Raw genomic sequence first — 19,513 nt, 5'->3', positions numbered from 1 at the left:
TATTCCCAACTTCCAGAATGTGGCCATGTGCCCTCTTCACAAACCCTTCTAGAGCTAAACCATTGGTCCATCTTTTGTGATAACCATTTCTTTGCTTTTCTATATCATTTTACTACCTTTAAATCCCTTTACTACTTTTACTCCCTTGTGAATCCCTAAATTTTATCTTCAGTATTGCCCGTGTTTGAACTCTATGTGTTGAAATCATATTATGTGTGTACTTTTGCGACTTGCTTCTTACTGAATTGTTTGTGACCGTCCATGTTGAGGATTGTGGGCGTTTGTTCACTGTCCTCTCCAATCTATGAATACACTCCTGTGTATCTGTTCTGCTGTCAGCGGGAATCGGGGTTGATCCTAATTGGGATCTGTCGTGAAACCAGTAGTGGATCATCGTATGTGTACACTTGGAACTGTATTAACCGATGCCAGACTCTTCTCCAGAGTCCTCCTACTTCATCAGCAGTTAAAGAGCATTCTGATTAGGTCACATCTTCGCTAACACTTTCTATCTTCAGACTTGGATTTTTAACCAGCTCATAGCAGGTTTTGTGAAAGCTTTAATCACTAAATTTTGTTTTGTTTGCTTTGTTTTAACTTTTTAAAATTAACATATAATGTATTATTAGCCCCAGGGTACAGGTCTGTGAATCGCCAGGTTTACACACTTCACAGCACTCACCATAGCACATACCCTTCCTTCCCAGTGTCCATAACCCCACCACCCTAACCCTACCCCGCCCACCAAGCAACCTTCTGTTTTGTGAGACTGAGGGTCTCTTGTGGTTTTTCTCCCTCCCAATCCCATCTTATTTCATTTTTTTTCCTTATCCACCCCCCAAACCCCTCATGTTGCCTCTCAAATTCTTCATTTCAGGGAGATCATATAATTTTCTTTCTCTGATTGACTTATTTTGCTTAGCATAATACCCTCTAGTTCCATCCACGTTGTCTCAATGGCAAGATTTCATTTCTTTTGATGGCTGTATAGTATTCCATTGTATATATAAATTTTGTTTCTGACCACAGCTTGTCTGATCCCCGTGAAACAGTCTCCCATGAATAAGAAAGTCATCATCGTCTTAGAGAATTTGGAAAAATGTTCATTGTCTGAGTTACTGGGGGACTTTCTGGCCCCTCTGGAAAATCGCAGCACCGAAAGCCCCTGGATTTTGCAAAAAGGTAAAGGGAGTGGCAAGAGCTTGCCCAAAAGGAAGGCTCTGTGGGATTCTCAGCATTCTGTTGCCCAGAGTCTGAGTTGTACTTCATGTTCTTCCTTAGGCTCATTTGACTTTGTCTGTCTCATCGTATGGCTTGCTGAGGTTGGGCCATTTGGTTTGTTTTAGGAAATGGAACATCTGAGTGTTACTACTTTCACGAGAACTGCTTTCTGATGGGAACCATTGCCAAGGCCTGTCTCCAGGGCTCTGACTTGCTGGTGCAGCAGCATTTCCGCTGGGTTCAGCTGCGGTGGGACGGCGAGCCCATGCAGGGCCTGCTGCCGAGGTTCTTACGAAGGAAAGTCATGAACAAGGTAACGAACTGCAGCTGCAGCTTCTTGCCAGGAGAGGGGGTGTTAGTGTCAGGGGTGCGGGCTGGAGTTCTACCACTTACTGACCATGTGGCCTCAGCAAGGGCAAGTTTCAGATATCCCAGAGTTAAGTAAGATAACGCATATAAAACTTGACACAGTTCCTGGACTATGTTAAGTATTTTAAAAAAAAAAAAAAAAGGAAAACAAATAGGTTTTACTGCTGTTACTAACTGTTCTCAAGGAATCTCTCCAAGTCCCAAATGCTGTAGAAGGGTATCTAAGAAAACTGATCACTTGTTTTAAGAATAGTTACTGCTTCCTTGGGGCCTTCAAAATGTTATCCATCCACTCAAGCTAGTTTTGATGTGTGACTGTTATTCTGTGCTAGAGTGAATATAAAAAAGTCACATGAAAAATTAAAATTCTTTAGCTTTTGACACATTTTCAAGAGCGAATATGACTCCTGATTATTTTGGAATAAAATATTCTGTATCCTCCCAAATAACAAAATTGGTGCTGACTAAACCTAGTACATTGCTATTTAATATTCTGAAGTTGAGTCAGGATCTGAGCATCAGGACTGACTGGAAACATTAGAGCTTGAGTTAGTAAGACTTTGTCCCGTAATCCAGCACCACTGGCCACATTTGGAAGAGACAGGATCTTCTATCACAATAGTTTGAGCTGTAAACAACGCAACACCCACTGTGTTACCTACTTGACAAAAAGGCATGTTTTCCTTCCATAATCCCTGTCTAGTGGGAGGTGTTGCTGACATCTGTTCAGCACCATGATGTCAGCTCCTGGGTCTGGGGGAGTGTTCTGAGCTCCTCTCAAGGTTGCAGGCTGTCAGCAGGACTTGAGACACCACACCTGCACCCAAGCATTTTCAAAAGTGGGAACACGGACGCCACTACAGGGAAAGAGAGCTTTGGCCTTCTCAGTGTCCTTATCCGGGAAGAAAGTATCTTTTTCTGAAACTCTCAGAGACAGAATTTCCTTGCCTGTTTCATTAATCAGAACTGGTTCTCTACCCACCCCATTGCCCCAGATTGTAGCTAGACTTACATTCCCAAGATGGAAGCGCTCCCCCAAGTCCTTGAACAAAATTCTGTGTCCATTGTGTTAGGGAATGTGGATGTGCGTGCAGTTTTGGGTGCGGGATCACGGGAGGAGAGTGGAGAGGAATAGGGAGTGGGAATGGTTTTGGTATTTCAGTAAACTATGCTTTCCAGTAGTGATGTGAATTAGTATCTGAAATTCCTAATCAGAGAAATCATCTACCCCGAGCTCTGTTAAAGTCCATTGGCTGGTCATAAATGTATGCTTTTGACCAAAGCTAGGCCATCCTGTCATGTTCACCAGTAGGAAAAATGTATGTAATGACAGTCATAGGTGGATAGCTTTGCAAACTACTGATGCCTCCGTTAGTATTATCATTAATATTTAAGTCTCTTTGCCAAAAAAAAACAAAACAAAACAAAAAAACCCACATAAATAATCACAAAGGATACTAGTTTTTTTTTCTTAAAAACTTTATTTTCTTAAAGAGCAGTTTTAGGTTACATTAAAAATGAGAGGAAGGTACCCAGATTTCCCATATACCCCCTGCTTCCCTACACGCATAATCTGCAGGACTTACCAGAATGATACATTTTTTTTTTCACCATGGATGAACCTACATCGATAAATCGTAATCACCCAAAGCCCATAGTTTACCTAAGGGAAAAATGTGGAAGGCCTCATGAATTTGCATGTTATCCTCTGAAAAGTCCCAGTTTTGTTCTGTAGATTGACACTATTTCAGGTAAATGGACCTCCCCCACATCCAACTCACTGGTACACATAGTTTATGAAGGATTTATTTTACTTATTTTGAAAAGAAAGTTCCACGCTTTAAGCTGTGCTCTTTTCTCCACTGTTTGAGAATGGGAATGTGGGGTGTGCTGTGAAGAATAGACAGAGGGGAGGGATAATGCCTTTTGCTTACCAAGAGTCACTAGTAGTAGGTTAGTAAAACAGATTCCTTGGGTACATGTGCGGTGGGAATGAATGACTCCTGCAAAACCTCAGAAATCTTGTGACTGCAGAACAGAACCAAATCTTTGGGGGGCACTCAGACATATGCTGGCCCTTGATCACAATTTCTTCTTCCAGGTCCTGAAAGGCATATCAGAGGCCTTTCAGGACAATACCAGGCATCATACTAGTATTTAATAATCATTGTAATTGTATTAATAAATAAATAGTCAGCTGTCATTAATTGTAGCACATGATCTCATTCTTGCTGGAGGAATATCAGAGAAAAACAATTGTTCCTCTTTTGAAGAGAAGAGAAATTATAAGAGTGCCCAAAACCTCATGTAACACAGTAATACTGTTTCAACATTGCTGCTGGGATCCCAAGGAACACACATAATTCTATGTATTAGCTGTCCCTCCTTCAGCTATCTTAGGTGGCTCAGATGCAGCTAGGGTTTTGTTTTGTAGTTTTAAATGTTTCTGTTTTTCATTTTTGACCTGTTAAAAACAAAATGAAAAGCACTGTTCTAAGCCAAGCCCCACACTGAGACTCTCTGTCTCTGCAGTTCAGAGGTCAGGTGCCCTCACCCTGTGATCCTGTGTGCAAGACCGTCGACTGGGCTCTGGCTGTCTGGCGGCAGCTCAACTCCTGCCTGGCCCGCCTGGGCACACCTGAAGCACTTCTCGGGCCAGAGTATTTCCTGTCTTGTCCTGTAGTGCCAGGACATGCCCAAGCGACAGTGAAGTAAGTGGCATTTCTCATTTACCTATTTAAAGCAGCACTGTGGCCATTTCGGGATGTGCGAGAGTGAGGAGCTCTGTGCTTCCTGTCAGAGGAGGACCGTGACTCATCCGTTGCTGAGTAGGTCCAGAGGAGACTTCTTTCGGAGGACTAGTAAATAGCGGTTTCCATCTGTTACAGAAGTTTCGAGTCCTGTTCAACATGCAGTGCGGTGTTCTCCTGGGAAAGTTTACATGGGAAAGTCATCGAGGACCCTATGACAAAACACAAAAGCTTACATTCTGTTGATGAATTAAAAAGCTTCCTCGTTGGGGTGCCTGGGTGTCTCTGTTGGTTAAGCATCTGACTCTTGATTTCAGCTCAGTTCATGAGCTCGGGCCCTGTGCACTGGGCATGGAGCCTGCTTAAGATTCTCTCTCTCCCTCTGCCCCTCCCCTCTGCTCACTCTTTCAAAAAAAAAAAAAAAAAAGAAAGAAAGAAAAGAAAAGAAAACCCTTCCTTATTAATGAGACTTAAATAGTCGCCATGTTTTCCTTTATAACAGCTTATGGGAATAGACGTATTAGCAATAAAGTTAATGAAATAGAAAATCAAGAGGAAAAAAATGTGTCACAATCCACCTTAGTAAGTTCTGTGATTAACTGTTAGCATTGATTCTGTACTTTCTGGCATCCTGGGCAAAAGTCCATTTTGGAAAGCAGGGCACACAAATTATCTTCTCTATTGTAACAAATGGTCAATTTCATAACAGCTAATTGGGAGAAAAGGAAGAATTACAATATTAAGATAACACAGCATTTTCTTGATAAAGATCAGGAATACATTTATTCATGTGATCATCTCTTTTTTTCATCAGTATTATGATTGAATTTAAGGCTTTTTCACATCCAGAGTCTCAGGATTCTTAGGATCTAATTTGGGCCTTTCCTGTCTGGAGCTCAGTCATTGCCAGCAACTATAGAGACTCTGCTCTGAGACGTGTACCCTACTTGCAAGCTGACAAGGTAGGCTGCTGCAGATGCAGAGGCTGGGTTGGAGGCCAAGGTCTCCCTCACTCAGGCGCAGCCCTGGCCTGTGTGTCACATGTACAGTGGTTCTCCTAGCATCTCAGGCCCTGGGTTGGGGGGGTGATGGATGCTGGCTTTGCATTCCAGCTGCTGAACTCAGGAGCTTAAGAATCCCCCAGGCTCCTAAAGGGGGTGCTAGCAGATCTACCCACCATTTGCCGTGGCAGGAAAGATCACTTTCATTATGCTAGTAAGGAAACAAATCTGCCTTCTGCTCCAGGAGGAGACACTGTCTCTCTCTTCCAAGGCTGTTTGCTATACTAACTAACATCCTTGAAAAGAGAGTCGAGAACCGAAGTGAACACTCAATATGCACACATGCATATTGTCTCCCAGCAGCCATGTTCAGGAAGCACTGTTTTTTTTTTTTTTTTTTAAACAAAAGCGTATACCATCTTTACCTCTTAGTACCTTTAGGAGTACCTGTGCAGGTCTGATGCCTGATTTTTGTCTATATTCCCCTCTTATAGTTCCTTTTTCCTCTTGAATTACATATCATTAGACAGAAGAGAAGCTTACAATACACAGACGCTTGATACCTGGGTAAGAGTTTCAACAGTCTTGAAAGGCTTATGCCAGTATGTAATAGCTTTGAAAATTTCGTTATAGCAGGAGATGTGGTTTAGCTTCTACAGCCTTGAAACTAGTGTTTTTTTAAAGTTGCAACAAAGGAATTTTAATTGCTGTTGGATGCCCCAAACTTGGGTAAAGTCCCACTGCTACAGCTGTTACTACAAAGAGTCCATCTGGGGAGACAGCTGGTGACCCCATCCCTGCTCTGCAGAGCTAAGCACACCCACAGGCAGACACTAAGCCTTTGCCTTGGGGTAGACAGATTTCATTTGCCACAGAGTACAAGATCTACACCAATTTCAGAAATACTAAAATATATGCATCTTAGTAAGGACATAGGGCAAATAAGTTTAAGCTATGTATACATCAGTTTCCAGGAGATCTTTTTTCTAGACCTCTGCCTATAAATTTACTTTCCCTTCCATGTATTTTATTTATGCATTCATTCAACATATACTTAAGCATTGATTCCTGCTCTCCGTGATCTTAGAAGGTAAAAGGAAAGACACGTAAACACTCTTCTTTGTAAAACATCGTATTTTTTTTTTCAAGATTTTATTTATTTGACAGACATAGATCACAATGAGGCAGAGAGGCAGGGGGCGGGGAGGGTAAGCAGGCTCCCTGCTGAGCTGAGAGCCTGATGCAGGGCTTGATCCCAGGACCCTGGGTTCATGACCGGAGCTGAAGGCAGAGGCTTTAACCCACTGAGCCACCCAGGTGCCCCTAAAACATCATATTTTTGAGGCAAAGTCAAACATCTTTGATACTGGATAATTGCACTTTTTTATTTGAAAGACATCATTTATTAAAAAGAAAATGCAAGCCGGGGGAGCTGGAGAGGGAGAAGCAGACTCTCCTCCGAGCAGGGAGCCCGAAGCGGTGCTCAATCTCAAGACCCTGAGATCTGAGCCCAAGGCAGCTGTCTAACTTTGCCACCCAGGGACCCCAATTGCACTTATTTCGAATCTACCTAGGAAAGTTAGTGTATCTGTAGAAACACTTGTGTTTTTTCCACGTTCTTCAAACCAGTCCTTTGTGGTGTGACTGGGCCTCACTGCCAACCGCCCTTCTCTTGCAAGGTGGATGGCTAAGCTGTGGAATGCTGTCATCGCACCCAGAGTTCAAGAAGCAGTATTGTCAAGAGCCTCTGTGAGAAGACAGCCGGGCCTGGGGCTGACAGCGGCCAGAAGCCGCCCGAGCCAAGGGCAGCAGGCTGTGGTTAAAGTGGCTCTCAGCATCTTGCTCAATAAGGCGGTGCTGCATGGCTGTCCCCTCCAGAGAGCAGGTACGTGGGCTGGTGCTGGGAGGGGAGGGAAGGAAAGTCACTCGTACATAATACTTGTTTGAATTCGTTTCAAGAGAGCTCTTCTTTCTCTCTTCGTAAGTAAAGAAATTACCTCGATCTTAATGTACATTTGACACCATTGTCCCAGAACTTTAAAAAATTTTTTTATTTGCCTTTCCTCCTAAAAATTCTTTCATTTAAATTCAGGTAACATATAATGTATTGTTATTTTCAGATGCAGAGGTCATGGATCCATCAGTCTTGTATTACACCCAGTGCTCACTACATCACGTGCCCTTCTTAATGCCCATCACCCAGTTACCCCATCCCCCACCTCCCCTCCAGCAACCCCCAGGTTTTTTTCCTATGATTAAGAGTCTCCTATGGTTTGTCTCCCTCTCTGGTTTCAGCTTTTCCCCTATGATCCTGTTTTGTTTCTTAAATTCCACATATAAATGAGATCATAGGAGAACTTGCTTTTTAAATTATTGGCTCAATAATTCCAGATCTCCAAGTACAGTTGGCTGAGTCACAACATCCCTGCTAGGATAGTAAGCACAGCCATGATTTTGAAGAGTCTTTCCTGGAGAATTGCAATTGTTCTGTTTTACTTGACTGTGAAACCACATGATCACGGCCTTCTTTTTGGCAAAACACGATTTGTATTGTTTCAGATCTGGACCAGCACGTAGCTGATTTCAAAGGAGGAGCTTTCCCTTTATCTATAGTCTCAAGCTACAACAGCTGTAGCAGAAAGAAAGGAGAGAGTGGGGCCTGGAGAAAAGTGAGCACCAGTCCTCGCAAGAAGTCTGGCCGCTTCTCTCCACCGTCCTGGAGTAAGCCGGGCCCGAGCGAGGAAGGTAAGTGAGGCGGCTGATCTGCCAGGACGAACGTGGGCACTCGCCCTCTGCTTTCGGAGGGAAGGTGTGCTTATACTTTTCTCACTATGCATTCCACAAAGTTGAGTTTTTCAATGCATATTTTCATGGAATGAATAGGGTAGTAGGTACATTTCCAAAAATATCTGGGAGCCCCGTACCTGGGAAATAATCGTTGGTTTGTGGCATCCACCATCAAATCGATGTAATACAACAGTTGTACTTCGGCATTGTTTTCTCCTTTTCTGGGTCCTCTCTGAGCCAGCCTTCAATTTTTTAAAGTATATATAGAGAGAGATGTCTGATCCCAGTGTAAGGCCTTCAAGAGTGAATCCGTTTTACACATTTCTTTCTCCTGTAAAGACAGCAAACACAAAAATCCCTGCCCTCTTAGGATTTACGTTCTCCTAGACTTTTAAACTGATTCAGTATAATGAAACATCCTCTCTGAGAAAAAGTTTTCAACTTTTCAACTATCAAGTTTTCAACAAGATAAAAAATGTTTATCTCTGATGTTAGACCTATTCTTTTTGGCTTTGTTAATAGGGTAAATTGTCTTCCCTACAGGAAATCCATATTTGAGTAAGAATGAAAAGATGTTCCAAGCTCATACGCATTGTACATTTATTTCTCCTAGATGTAATTTTGGGTCTTCAGGAGGCCCTCTCATCCCCAACATACCCTGTTCTGTATAATTCCATGCCCACTTTATAGAAGTAGAGTTTCTAGAAGAGAATATGCTAAAAATTTAAAACATGAAAACTTGCTTTTGTTCATTCATGCAGACGTCTTCATACTTAAAAATCCATAAAATGCAAGCTTAATATTAACACATGCAGTTTTGAATTACCCCATGCGTGTGAACTGTGATTTTTTTCTTTTTAATGATTGAATGGAAAGTCACTGAATGAGAGCTTACTTATAAAAACATAGCAGTCACCTTAAAAAAGTATAATAGGACATATTTTGATTCTAAGAGCTTGTCCTGACTTCCCAGAGTTAGAGTGTTGGATCCAGGGAGTAGAGTCATTACATGTCAGCCCCCTCCTATGGCCTGGAGACTCCCAGGGTGCCATCTGCAGTAAGGATTGTACCTTCCACTTACTTGTTTATTCCTCTGTGTAGTGCAAAAGAGCTCTCAGATAAGGATTAGCGTCTCCATTTCCAGGTAGCAAGACTGAGGTTCAGAAACTGTTGGCTCTCTGTCCCTATCACCTCTCCTGGCACCATGGGGATCCACAATCCATGTTTTTGCTTCTTGCAAGTTTGATGCTGTTTTCCTCCATCCATGCCCCTGTAATCCCATATAAGCACTCAGATATGGGATACCCAACCAGAGCCCAACCAGGCTCTTCACTATCATTTCTGAGTTTATTACAATTATCTGTAGGGTTTAAGACCAGCCTCTGGCTTGAGCCAAATAATTATCTAAACAATATGCATTGTCAGTGTATACAGTAGAGTTGACAAAAGCAATAAAGTGAATATGAATTTACAATAACATCAAGTCCAACTCAGAAAACTTATGTAAAATAGTAAAAAGTTAAATTACTGAATATAAATATAAAATCATTTATAATTTCATATTTTAGAACTATTTGATATATCAAATAAATTCTTAGAAATAAGAAACCACATTCAAAAGATAAAATTGTATGTAACTAGGATATTTAATTTTTTATAATGTTAAGTTTTTAATCCCAATAATTACATTTGATATTACACAGTTTGGGTTGATACTGGTTTGAAGCCATTATTTATCAAAATAGAAACCACTTTGCATTCTACACTGGTAACTATGGGTTATCATAAAGTTCCATGAAGACAAAGCCTCTTTTTCTCCTGACCCAAAACAGAAAGGCTATGATGATGGCAAGTCATGGGCTTCAGGAGACAGGGACCAAGCCCGGGCACCTGTCCGGTCATTAGGGAAATCTGTGAGCCACCCTTTCTGACAACAAAAATATGGGCAAAGAAATCAGTATAGAGATGGTCTCTGATGATCTCTTCCTGAAGATATATTAAAATCAACTGTTCAAAACCATTCTTTAGAGATAATTTGTGCTAGCAGCATTCATATAATTTTAGAAGAGGGACCATTTACTTATAAAAGCAATCCCTGTGCAGGGAGCTCTATCCAGTGCCACTGCCCTGAGGAGAAAGTCCCCAAGAGATGGATTCAGTCCCAAAACAGTATCAAACAGAGTCCAAAGTCTGTTTCTTTTAAATGCAGAGTTCAAGATGCACAGGGACAATGATTGATTCTATTGAAAATGATGACATTTTTTCTTTAAACAGGTATTAAAGTTAAAGCTATATCTCAGCTGAATTATAACAGAAATGCTTCTCTGTCAAAACAAAAGTAAGTTTCCCTTTAACTTCTACAAATAAAACCTGTATTGTTTGCTTTATCTATAATGCTGTTAATATGTTTTTTTTTTTTTTTTTAAAAAAGTTCTTTCAAATGCTGGTGTTAAACTGAAATCTAATGAATGAATGTGTAATGGTGGGAAAAGTTTCCCTTGGAGGTTCTTTGGTCTAAGAATCAAACTGACATATAAGACAAAGTGCCAGGAGAAAATGAGTTTGAGTTCCTGGGTCTGGGAATACCAAAGGTAAGAGACTCAAGGGCCAGTCACGCAGTTGAGGTTTATGTTCCCATCCCGAGCTAAGGAATGGTATAGGGGCCTGGGGCTTCAAGGCAGAGGGGCTGATCCACAGGAGAGGAAGAGCAGATGCTTGGCCTGCCAGACAGGTGGGTATTTCAGATAAAAAACTTAGCTCTGGAAGTAGCTCTTTATAAATTCTAAATCCTCCTCTTCGGTACTTAAGGGAGAGGTAAGTTTTCCTTGAGTCATCTGGATCTTGATTGACTTCAGATCAAAATAACCCACAGGCCAAAGTGACACATTTGGGGATAGCTTATTCTCGCCTTCATATCAAATCTAAAAAAAAAATTCTTTTTTTTTTTTTTTTTTTTTTTTTTTTTTTTAAAGATTTTATTTATTTATTTGACAGAGAGAAATCACAAGTAGATGGAGAGGCAGGCAGAGAGAGGGAGGGAAGCAGGCTCTCCGCTGAGCAGAGAGCCCGATGCGGGACTCGATCCCAGGACTCTGAGATCATGACCTGAGCTGAAGGCAGCGGCTTAACCCACTGAGCCACCCAGGCGCCCTAAAAAAAAAATTCTTTAAGCTTAATATAACTTAACATAAAACTTTTTTTCCTTTTAGTTTGTTGAAAAGGCTAGAAATACTAAATGCTGTTGACACCACCTTTGGGATTTTGGGTCACTGATTCCTGTATTTGGATCTCAATTTTCACAGCTTAGAGACTATGACTATATGTATTACACGGGCCAAATTTTCTTATAGACAGAGAAACAGCCACAACCTTCCTTATAACACCAGTGCTATGATGTCCTCTTATGGATAGGTGACTTTTATACCCACAGTAGAGAAAACAAAAAGGGCTTCATTTTTTTAATCAAACTTGATCATTAATGCATTTGCCATAAAGATACGATAAAATCCTCCATTTGTGAACTTTTATAAACAGGTTTCAGATGACCAATATTTTAAAATGAAACATGGTTTTAGGTGCTGAGTGTTTAAAGTGATCATTTTATTATGTTTCTCCTAGGGAATTATTTCAGCTTACAAATTTTGAGATGCAAAGGATAATCTGGTTAATCATAGAACGGAGATGTTTGGGCACTGTATAAATAGCTCTCCGTTGTAACCCAATAAAGTGTGTGTCCTGTAACCCATAAAGTGGACAGGTACCCTTTAGAACCAAGTTCACAGAATTGCAGAAGGGAGAAGTGTAAAGAGAGAGAAGGTGGATAAAGGAAACCATAACACACGTTTCTTTCGGCCAGGCGAACGGCTGAAGCCATTCTAGAGGGCGGCTTATGTAATTTCCCCAGTAATTCTATCGTATTGATTACCCAGAAACTGAAGTGTTACGGGAAGCAAAGAAAAAGAAAGAAAATGTGATCGTGGCCATGTTGCTAGTAAGTGGTAGAGCCAAGTTTGTTCTGGGATATCACACTGCCCCTTACTTACCCAGTGTTTCATGTCTTAGTTTCATTTAGACTTGGAGAGAGGGAAGGAAAGGAGACTGGAATATTCTAAACCAAGTAGATTTCTCTATGAATAAAATTTTGAGCAGGAGATCCCAAAATCCTGTGAGTGAATTTTGCCATCAAATGACAGATTCTTTTATAGGATATTTAAAAACTCTTTTCTGAACTTTGTATTAGGTCTTTAGAGAACGATCTATCATTGACATTGAATTTGGAACAGAGACTCTCTCTGGGTTCAGATGATGAAGCAGACCTTGTCCAGGAACTGCAGAGTATGTGCTCCAGCAAATCCGAATCTGACATAAGCAAGGTAAGCAGCCCAGAGGGATTAAGACACAGTTTGGCTCCCCGACCAGGAAAGATACCCTAGAGCCAGAGCCTAACACACATTTCCACCCAGAAAGAAATTCCTGATTGACTACTATGGCTAATCAAACCCTCCTTGCCTTGCTTAGGAAAGCCCCTTTTTCCAAAATATCTTTTATATAATAAAGAAGTTGTGAAGTACAGCCTGTGTTCTGTAACTCCTCTGAAAGACCGGAAATTAAAATCGCATGTTGATTGCATTAGCTCAAATTACACCTTCCCTAGGCTTTTCTTCCTTTTGTTTTCTCTACTGTGGGTATAAGAGTCACCTATCCATAAGAGGTCATCACAGCACTCATGTTATAGACAGAGAAACAGCCACAGCCTTCCTTGCAAGAAAATTTGGCCTGTGTAATACATATAGTCTCTAATCTATGAAAATTGAGATCCAAATAGAGGAATCAGTGACCCAGAATCTCAAAGGTGGTGTCAGCAGCATCGATTTCAACTTGCTTTGGCACTCTGTCAGCTGTAGCAAATTGAACCAGACATCCTTCACCAATGCCTTTTACTTGATAGGAAGGATAAGAAGGCAGTTACAATGTAGAGGTTCCACGGAAACGCTTGCATCCTAATCTCTGGGACACAGGTAAATTGACAGCCTAGTATAACCTTGCCAGAAATGAGCTAAAATATTTACACAGTGGAAAAACAAGGTAATGATTAGACTCTTACAATTTTGCCAGGACAGTTTCTTTTTTTTTTCTATAGGGCTCGTCTGGTCATCTTTTGATTTAGAGATAATTTCTTACGCATTTTCTTATAGTTTCACTTAAAGCCTTGGAGTCTGTTGTGAGTAGTCCAGGCCTTGAGGGTGTGCTCATAGAGCTCCTGAGGGTCAGAGAAAAAGGTAACAGAGATTTTCTGTAGTGACTTTAAGTTGTGCCTTGAGTGTGTACCTGTGACTTGATAATTGGTCATTTTTCCAGATTGCTGATTCCAGGGATGATTTAAGGAGCTTTGATAGTCCAGGGAACAGCCCTGCCTTTTCAGCAACTGTTAATCCAAGAATGCCAGTGTCACCGAAGGTAAGTGCCCGTTTTCCTGCAAAATGAGACAAAAAAGGATTGCTATGGAATGGACTTCCCAAATCTTCTTTCGGTGTGAATCATGAATTATATTTCAGCCACAGCTGTGAAAAGAGAAGTAAAGGTAAGTGTATTCAGTAGTTAATCAAGGTTAAAAAGATCACTGTTTATTAGATAATAGCTTAGAAGAATGATATACAAAAGTATAATGTATGACTTCTGTCTTGGTTCTTCTATTTTAAAATATATTCATTTGAGAACCTTTAAATTTTCCTGCATTTTAGAATTCTAACAGGCTAAATAATGTAAAGTGCTTTTAGGGGTGCCTGGGCGGGGGCTCAGTCAGTTAAGCATCTGCCTTCAGCTCAGGACCTGATCCCAGGGTCCTGGGATCAAGGGCTGCTTTGTGCTCCCTGCTTTGTGGGGAGGCTGCATCTCCCTCCCCCTGCTTGTACTCTCGTCAAATAAGTAAGAATCTTTTTTTAAAAAAAAGTCCTCCTTCAAAAAGTTCAGTGTCTTAACTTGCCATAGCATGCATTGGTTTCCATGTGGTACTTTCCTTTAAAAACAAGTCAGAATGGCAAGTGGCAGAGCCAGGATTTCAATAGGCTTCATGAACTTCTCAAGATAACTTCTATGATTGGTTAATCAGTGCCAAGAGATGGCCCAGCGTGGTACTCCTGGGTGAACAGGAAGAATATAATGACTTCTTACCCAGTAGTAATTTTGTGAGAATGCAGATTTCACAGAGGCATTTAGTAAGAGGTGGTCTGTTCACCCAGTCACATGGAGTGTGTGGTTCACATCCTGTTCTCAACCTCTCCTGTGGCGGCTTAGGAAGACCTGGGATGGGGAGGGTTGCAGAGGGAAGAATGATGAAGTGAGCATGCTGAGACTACTAAATTATTCATCAGCTGCTCACCACAGCCCTGTTCTCCCACTGCTTCCTGAGCTTCTAGTCCCAATTAGTTACATGTGAGCGGTAGGTTTTGGGGGAAGAAAGAAGGTGGGAAGCACTGGCAAGGCTGAGATCCCAGATGAAAAATACATAACATGATGGTCTGTGAAGAACATCACCTTCCTTGCTCACACTATCACCATGTCTGTCTCCCCGACTGGGAACTGTTTAGAAAGCACGGCAAACACATAATTTGGAGAGCATGTAAGGGACAGTGACCTAAGGAGGGGATGTGGAGTCCCCATTGTGAATTCTGGCTGGAATACCTTTTGGTCAGGAGCTGCCCCTCCTGAACACATTTCTTGGGCCCCCAGGACCACTCTTTAGGGTTCTTGCGGAACAGTCAGTCCATGCAAAGGCCACAGAGGTGTGGAAAGAACCCCGAACCACTATTTCTCCACAGGGCCAAGCGACTTTCCTACATAAAAATGTTGACTGGTAGTGACCAACTGGCATTGTTTAAATATCTAATGGAGACAAGGTTTCGTACTCCTGTTTGTCTGTCACAGTACGGGTTGCCCCAAGAAGGTACTGTCCACAAAGTACAGTACTGAAAGTGGGCTATGCTCAGGGAACTCAGGACAGCATTGTTTTAAAAAGAGGCCTTTAAAAACACATGTCCTTTTACACTGTCTGGGCTCTTACAAAGGCATCGTGGGGTGGGGCTGAGGTAGGTATTAGGACAGTTCCCTCTGCTTCGCAGCGCACTGAACACAGGTGGAAGGGCTCCTCTAGGGCGAGGAGGTGTCTTTCTCAGAACCTGCCAGCAGAGGGCAAAGTAACACATTGGACAGCCTTCTGAAACTTGGCAGGCTTATTTCTTTTCTATCCTGATAAACTCAGCTAGCATTTCTTGGTTAGATGCCCGGTTTCTTCTGTTATCAGGAAGTAATTCTTTTTAAAGAGCTCTCTGGGCTAGTTGCAATCACTTTCAACAGTCATCATTTCTCACAACAGAATTCCTTACTGCTCCAACAGTAAGGGAAAGTAGTGGGGTGTATTAATCTGGTGGCAGGTTAGCCTTCTAAATTAAAAACAAATGCCCATATTTAAATCACGAATACAACAGATGCTGATATGTTTTCTTCTCATGGAAACCAAATGACTCCCTGAAAGCAAAAGTTCCCATCTTTGCATAATGAAATCCACTTGAGGATTTTGTTTTTAAACCCCAGTGACCAGATCATGCTCCCCACCGTCTCTAGAGGTTCTGATATAATTGGTGTGAGGTGCAGCCTGCACTTTGGGGTGTTTAAAAGCTCACTGGTGATTTTGAGGTGCGGCCAGTGCTCTAAGACAGCTTTGATCTGGCCCTCCATTTTGTCCAGCCTCAAAGATCCACCTCACTGCCATTTTCTCTACAGTGTTTCCCAAACTGGCCCCGACTTCCCCAGTTAGAGAGCAGGGATTATAGTATCCTCCTAGTTTGTAGCTGTGAGTCAATATTAAATGAATGAATTGCTCTAATTTAACAATATTACTTTAAAATTTAATTTAGGTGCCGTACCTTTCTGTACAAACTAGTAGTTATCAAATGTTGTACATATTAAGCTCAAAGATAAGTAACATTCTGTGTTTAATAGAACTTTTGGGTTGTAGCCCAGAAAGCATGAACACCCCAGGGTCTCATAGTCCCAGGCTCTCGTACTGCTCAGCCTTAGGGAGAACACCTCAACACCTGGGCTTAGCTGCTCCAGGGCAGGAATGTCCCTCTGTGTTTCAGTCACGGGCCCTGTTTTACAGTCCCAGCCTTAATGGTCCCTGGTCGTCAAGAAGGCACCCCAAGTACGTTTAGCTTCTTGTTTACTTCATGTCAGCATTTCCTGTCTCAGACCATGAAGATACGCCACCAGCCCACTCCTCGCCTTCATGGTGCAGACGATGAGGTGAAGCAGCAAAGAATGCCATGTATCAGCTTTTCTCTCTCTGAGCCCTGACACTTTGAGATTTCCCTCCCCCTGCTCAGAAATTGTGTATACCATCCAGCTGGCTTTACTACAATATGCCATTTCTTCTAAATATACTGTATGTGTTGAGTTTCCTGGTGTTTTAGACCAAATTATAAGTGGGACTTGGTTTTACTAGGCCCAGCGCTAAGTTCCATTTTCTTGATTTAAGAACATACCCAGGAGAATGCACTTGCCAGGGGAGTGAGTCCACACAGTTACTTTCCTTTCTTACTTACTTTTCCTTTAAAAGCCACATTAACTGTTTTGCCTGTTAAATTCTAGTTTTACATTGTAAAGCATTTAATGGTCACATTACTGTTTAGTTGCATTAAAGGAGAGAAAGTCAGGATGAACTGCTTGAGAGGCATGGGGAGCAGCTCACAGAGGAGGCCTTCCTTCATGTGGGTTGGTTGGCGGAATTTTAGACACTCTAGAGGGCAAACATCTTGAGCGGAAGATGGGAGCCTGAGATCCGGCCCAGTGTCATCACTCTGAGACTGGGGACAAATGTCGCCTGTGCAGCTCTGCAGCTGTGGGCAAGCCTTGATGCCCTAGAAGGGAAGCCCCATTGTCAGAGCACGCATGTTCTCTGCTCTAGGAGAAACCACCAGAGCAGGGTTCCTGTCTTGTAGTTCAACTGCTAACACATATTTTTTGAGCACTTACTGTGTAGTGTCGAAAAGTTAGGTGACTCACCGGAGGTGATAGACTTCAGTGTTGTGCAGCTCCTGACAGAGACAGCAGCTCTGGCCAATCCAGTTTGGGGATGTCTTCGGGGCTAGGACTTCAGGAAGCTCACAGACTCCGACATTCGATTCGTGGAGTCTTGAGGCCATGAAGGGCCTAAATGAAAATCAGGTGGAGGGTCTGGAGGAAGCTAATCCTTTAGCCTCTCCTCTCCGTAGGCTGCTGTTTGGTTTTGCAGGAGAAACTCCTCTGTGCTGGGGCAGAGACCCAGAGCAGGAGGAAAGAACTGCTGCGAGCCGTTGGCAGCCAGGTCAGACATGACCGGCTTGTTCTGTTCTCTTCTCTCCAGGAGGTCAGTCCTTTCAGCAGCCACCAACCGACCGAATGCAGCAACAGTCAGTCAAAGATGGAGTTGGGTGTTTCAAGAGTTAAATCTTTTCTTCCTGTTCCTAGAAGTAAAGTCACCCAGTGTTCCCAGAACACCAAAAGAAGCAGCAGCAGCAGTAATACAAGGCAAATAGAAATCAACAACAACTCAAAAGAAGAGATCTGAAACTTCCACAAAAACGAACAAGTAGAAAAACCAAACAAATAGGCCTGCCTACAATCGTCTCACTCTTAACTTCTGTATATTTCACACAGAAAACAAGGATAAGATGTAAATACCTTTAAATGAAGGCAATGTTTTCACTGTAATATAAAGTATGAGTGCGGGACCACTATTCAATTTTTTTTGTAAAGAATGTATTTATAACCAACGTTTTTGGTTTTTTTTTTTTTTTCTTTTTTCTTTCCAATTCTGTAGGATTGAACTTCAATACCAGGAGGTGATGCCAACTTTTCAAGTAGTTTTATAATAGAAATATTGTAATAGTTTTAATCCACATGTTCAGGGGTACTAGAACTGTCAGTGTACTGTATATGTATATATATGTATATATGTATATTTAACAAAGTCCAGGAACCATATTGCATACATGTTATAAAATGTACATGGTCTTTTAAATAGAGATCATAACTTTATGTTCACTTGAATGACTAGAATGAGGCAATAACAAATCATTTCTAAACAGTTACTTTCCATTAAAAGCCATATTAAGTATTTTGCCTGTTAAATTCTAGTTTTACATTTTAAATCTTTTAATGGTTACATTGCTGATTGGTTGCATTATGTATATTTATGCTTATGAGTTTGCATTATGACTCCTATAAAATACGAAATTATATAATGCAATAAAAGTGTTATCTTTCTTACAAAAGTTTTGTACCTAAGTGAATATAAAACTGTAAATGCTTCAATAAATTAATTTAGAGTTAACTCCCTTTTCGATTTAATTCTAGTAGCACAACTGGTAAAAGTTGATAATATTTTCTGGAAGTGTTTCTTCAAAAATTACTAAGGAAATGACATATACAACTCAAAGTTAAAATGCTTTGATGTCAATAAAATATTGAATTAGTGAAACAATTTTGCTGTAGTTTCTATCTATAGCTCTTAGTAGTTTATCCATGCAATGGAGATTTGTGTTCAGGTATAATATGTGTTCTCCCTGTTGGTATTTCACTAGCTGTTCACAGAAACGCCCATCCCTGTTAGAAAGTGTTAAATAAAAAGTTTAAGTGGAGGTCTAAGAGTTAGGTGTTCAGTGAACAAAACCTCTTTTTCTCTCATAAATATCCCCTAAAAGGTATGATTTTGTACCAAGAATTATTTACTTGTCTAAGACTAGTATAAGCCCTCTCTTGACCAGAATGGCTACTTACATTGAAACACACACATATACACTGATACTATTGAACTTTTCAAAAAGATCTGCAAGTATCTTAATGGGTGGTTAAGATTATGCCACAAGGGGTGAATCAGAGAAGATCTAACAGGGAAGAACTCGATTCCAACACGTGTCGGCCTTCTGCCTGGGCTTCGTCTGAACAGGGCAAATCCTGGGGGTGTTCAGCTCTGACCTCTGCTCAGGGAAGGGTGCGGGGTAGAGGGGGTGGGACTAGAGCAAGGGACAGAGGGTGGAGAGCAGAAAGAGGCCAAGGGAACTAGTCTTAGGCTTCAACACACTAACTCCTTTGAGCTGGACTCAAATTCTTAGTGCTGTGGTGGCATTTGATAACTACTCTCCTGTTTTCACAGACACTGAAGAACGCTCCCCAAATCAGAGACCAGGACACCTAGATGGAGGTGGCTCTGAGGAGTGCTTCCTCCCACTTAGGTACGCCTGCTCAGAGGACATCCATTTTGAATTCCCAAGTATTCTATTTTATCTTAGGGCTTCTCTGAAACTAAAGATCCCATTAGACTACTCAGGCACCAGAGAAAACCAAACC

The 19,513-nt window shown here is 41.5% G+C and overlaps 1 protein-coding gene across 5 annotated transcripts in view; it reads left to right on the top strand.

The window, feature by feature from the left end:
- The window catches only part of CTTNBP2 (cortactin binding protein 2), a 150,255-nt gene extending 131,608 nt beyond the window's left edge, over window positions 1-18,647 (top strand). For 3 of the 5 annotated variants that reach the window (XM_013050944.2, XM_004741903.2, XM_045062913.1), the window contains 9 exons: window positions 1,030-1,182; window positions 1,347-1,534; window positions 4,123-4,301; window positions 7,021-7,226; window positions 7,901-8,086; window positions 10,403-10,466; window positions 12,369-12,501; window positions 13,487-13,585; window positions 17,529-18,647. In XM_013050944.2, coding sequence (XP_012906398.1) covers window positions 1,030-1,182; window positions 1,347-1,534; window positions 4,123-4,301; window positions 7,021-7,226; window positions 7,901-8,086; window positions 10,403-10,466; window positions 12,369-12,501; window positions 13,487-13,585; window positions 17,529-17,732 — 1,412 coding nt within the window. In that variant the 3' untranslated portion in view covers window positions 17,733-18,647. Of the gene's footprint in view, window positions 1-1,029; window positions 1,183-1,346; window positions 1,535-4,122; window positions 4,302-5,189; window positions 6,504-7,020; window positions 7,227-7,900; window positions 8,087-10,402; window positions 10,467-12,368; window positions 13,408-13,486; window positions 13,586-17,528 lie in introns of those variants that run through there. The other 2 variants (XR_006601388.1, XM_045062912.1) reach the window with 2 other exon arrangements.
- The last annotated feature ends 866 nt before the right edge of the window (window positions 18,648-19,513 follow it).

The sequence above is a fragment of the Mustela putorius genome, unplaced genomic scaffold, assembly GCF_011764305.1.
Source record: "Mustela putorius furo isolate JIRA1106 unplaced genomic scaffold, ASM1176430v1.1 tig00003845_pilon_pilon_pilon, whole genome shotgun sequence".
Taxonomy (NCBI): Eukaryota; Metazoa; Chordata; class Mammalia; order Carnivora; family Mustelidae; genus Mustela; species Mustela putorius.
This window is presented reverse-complemented; position numbering and strand designations above follow the sequence as displayed.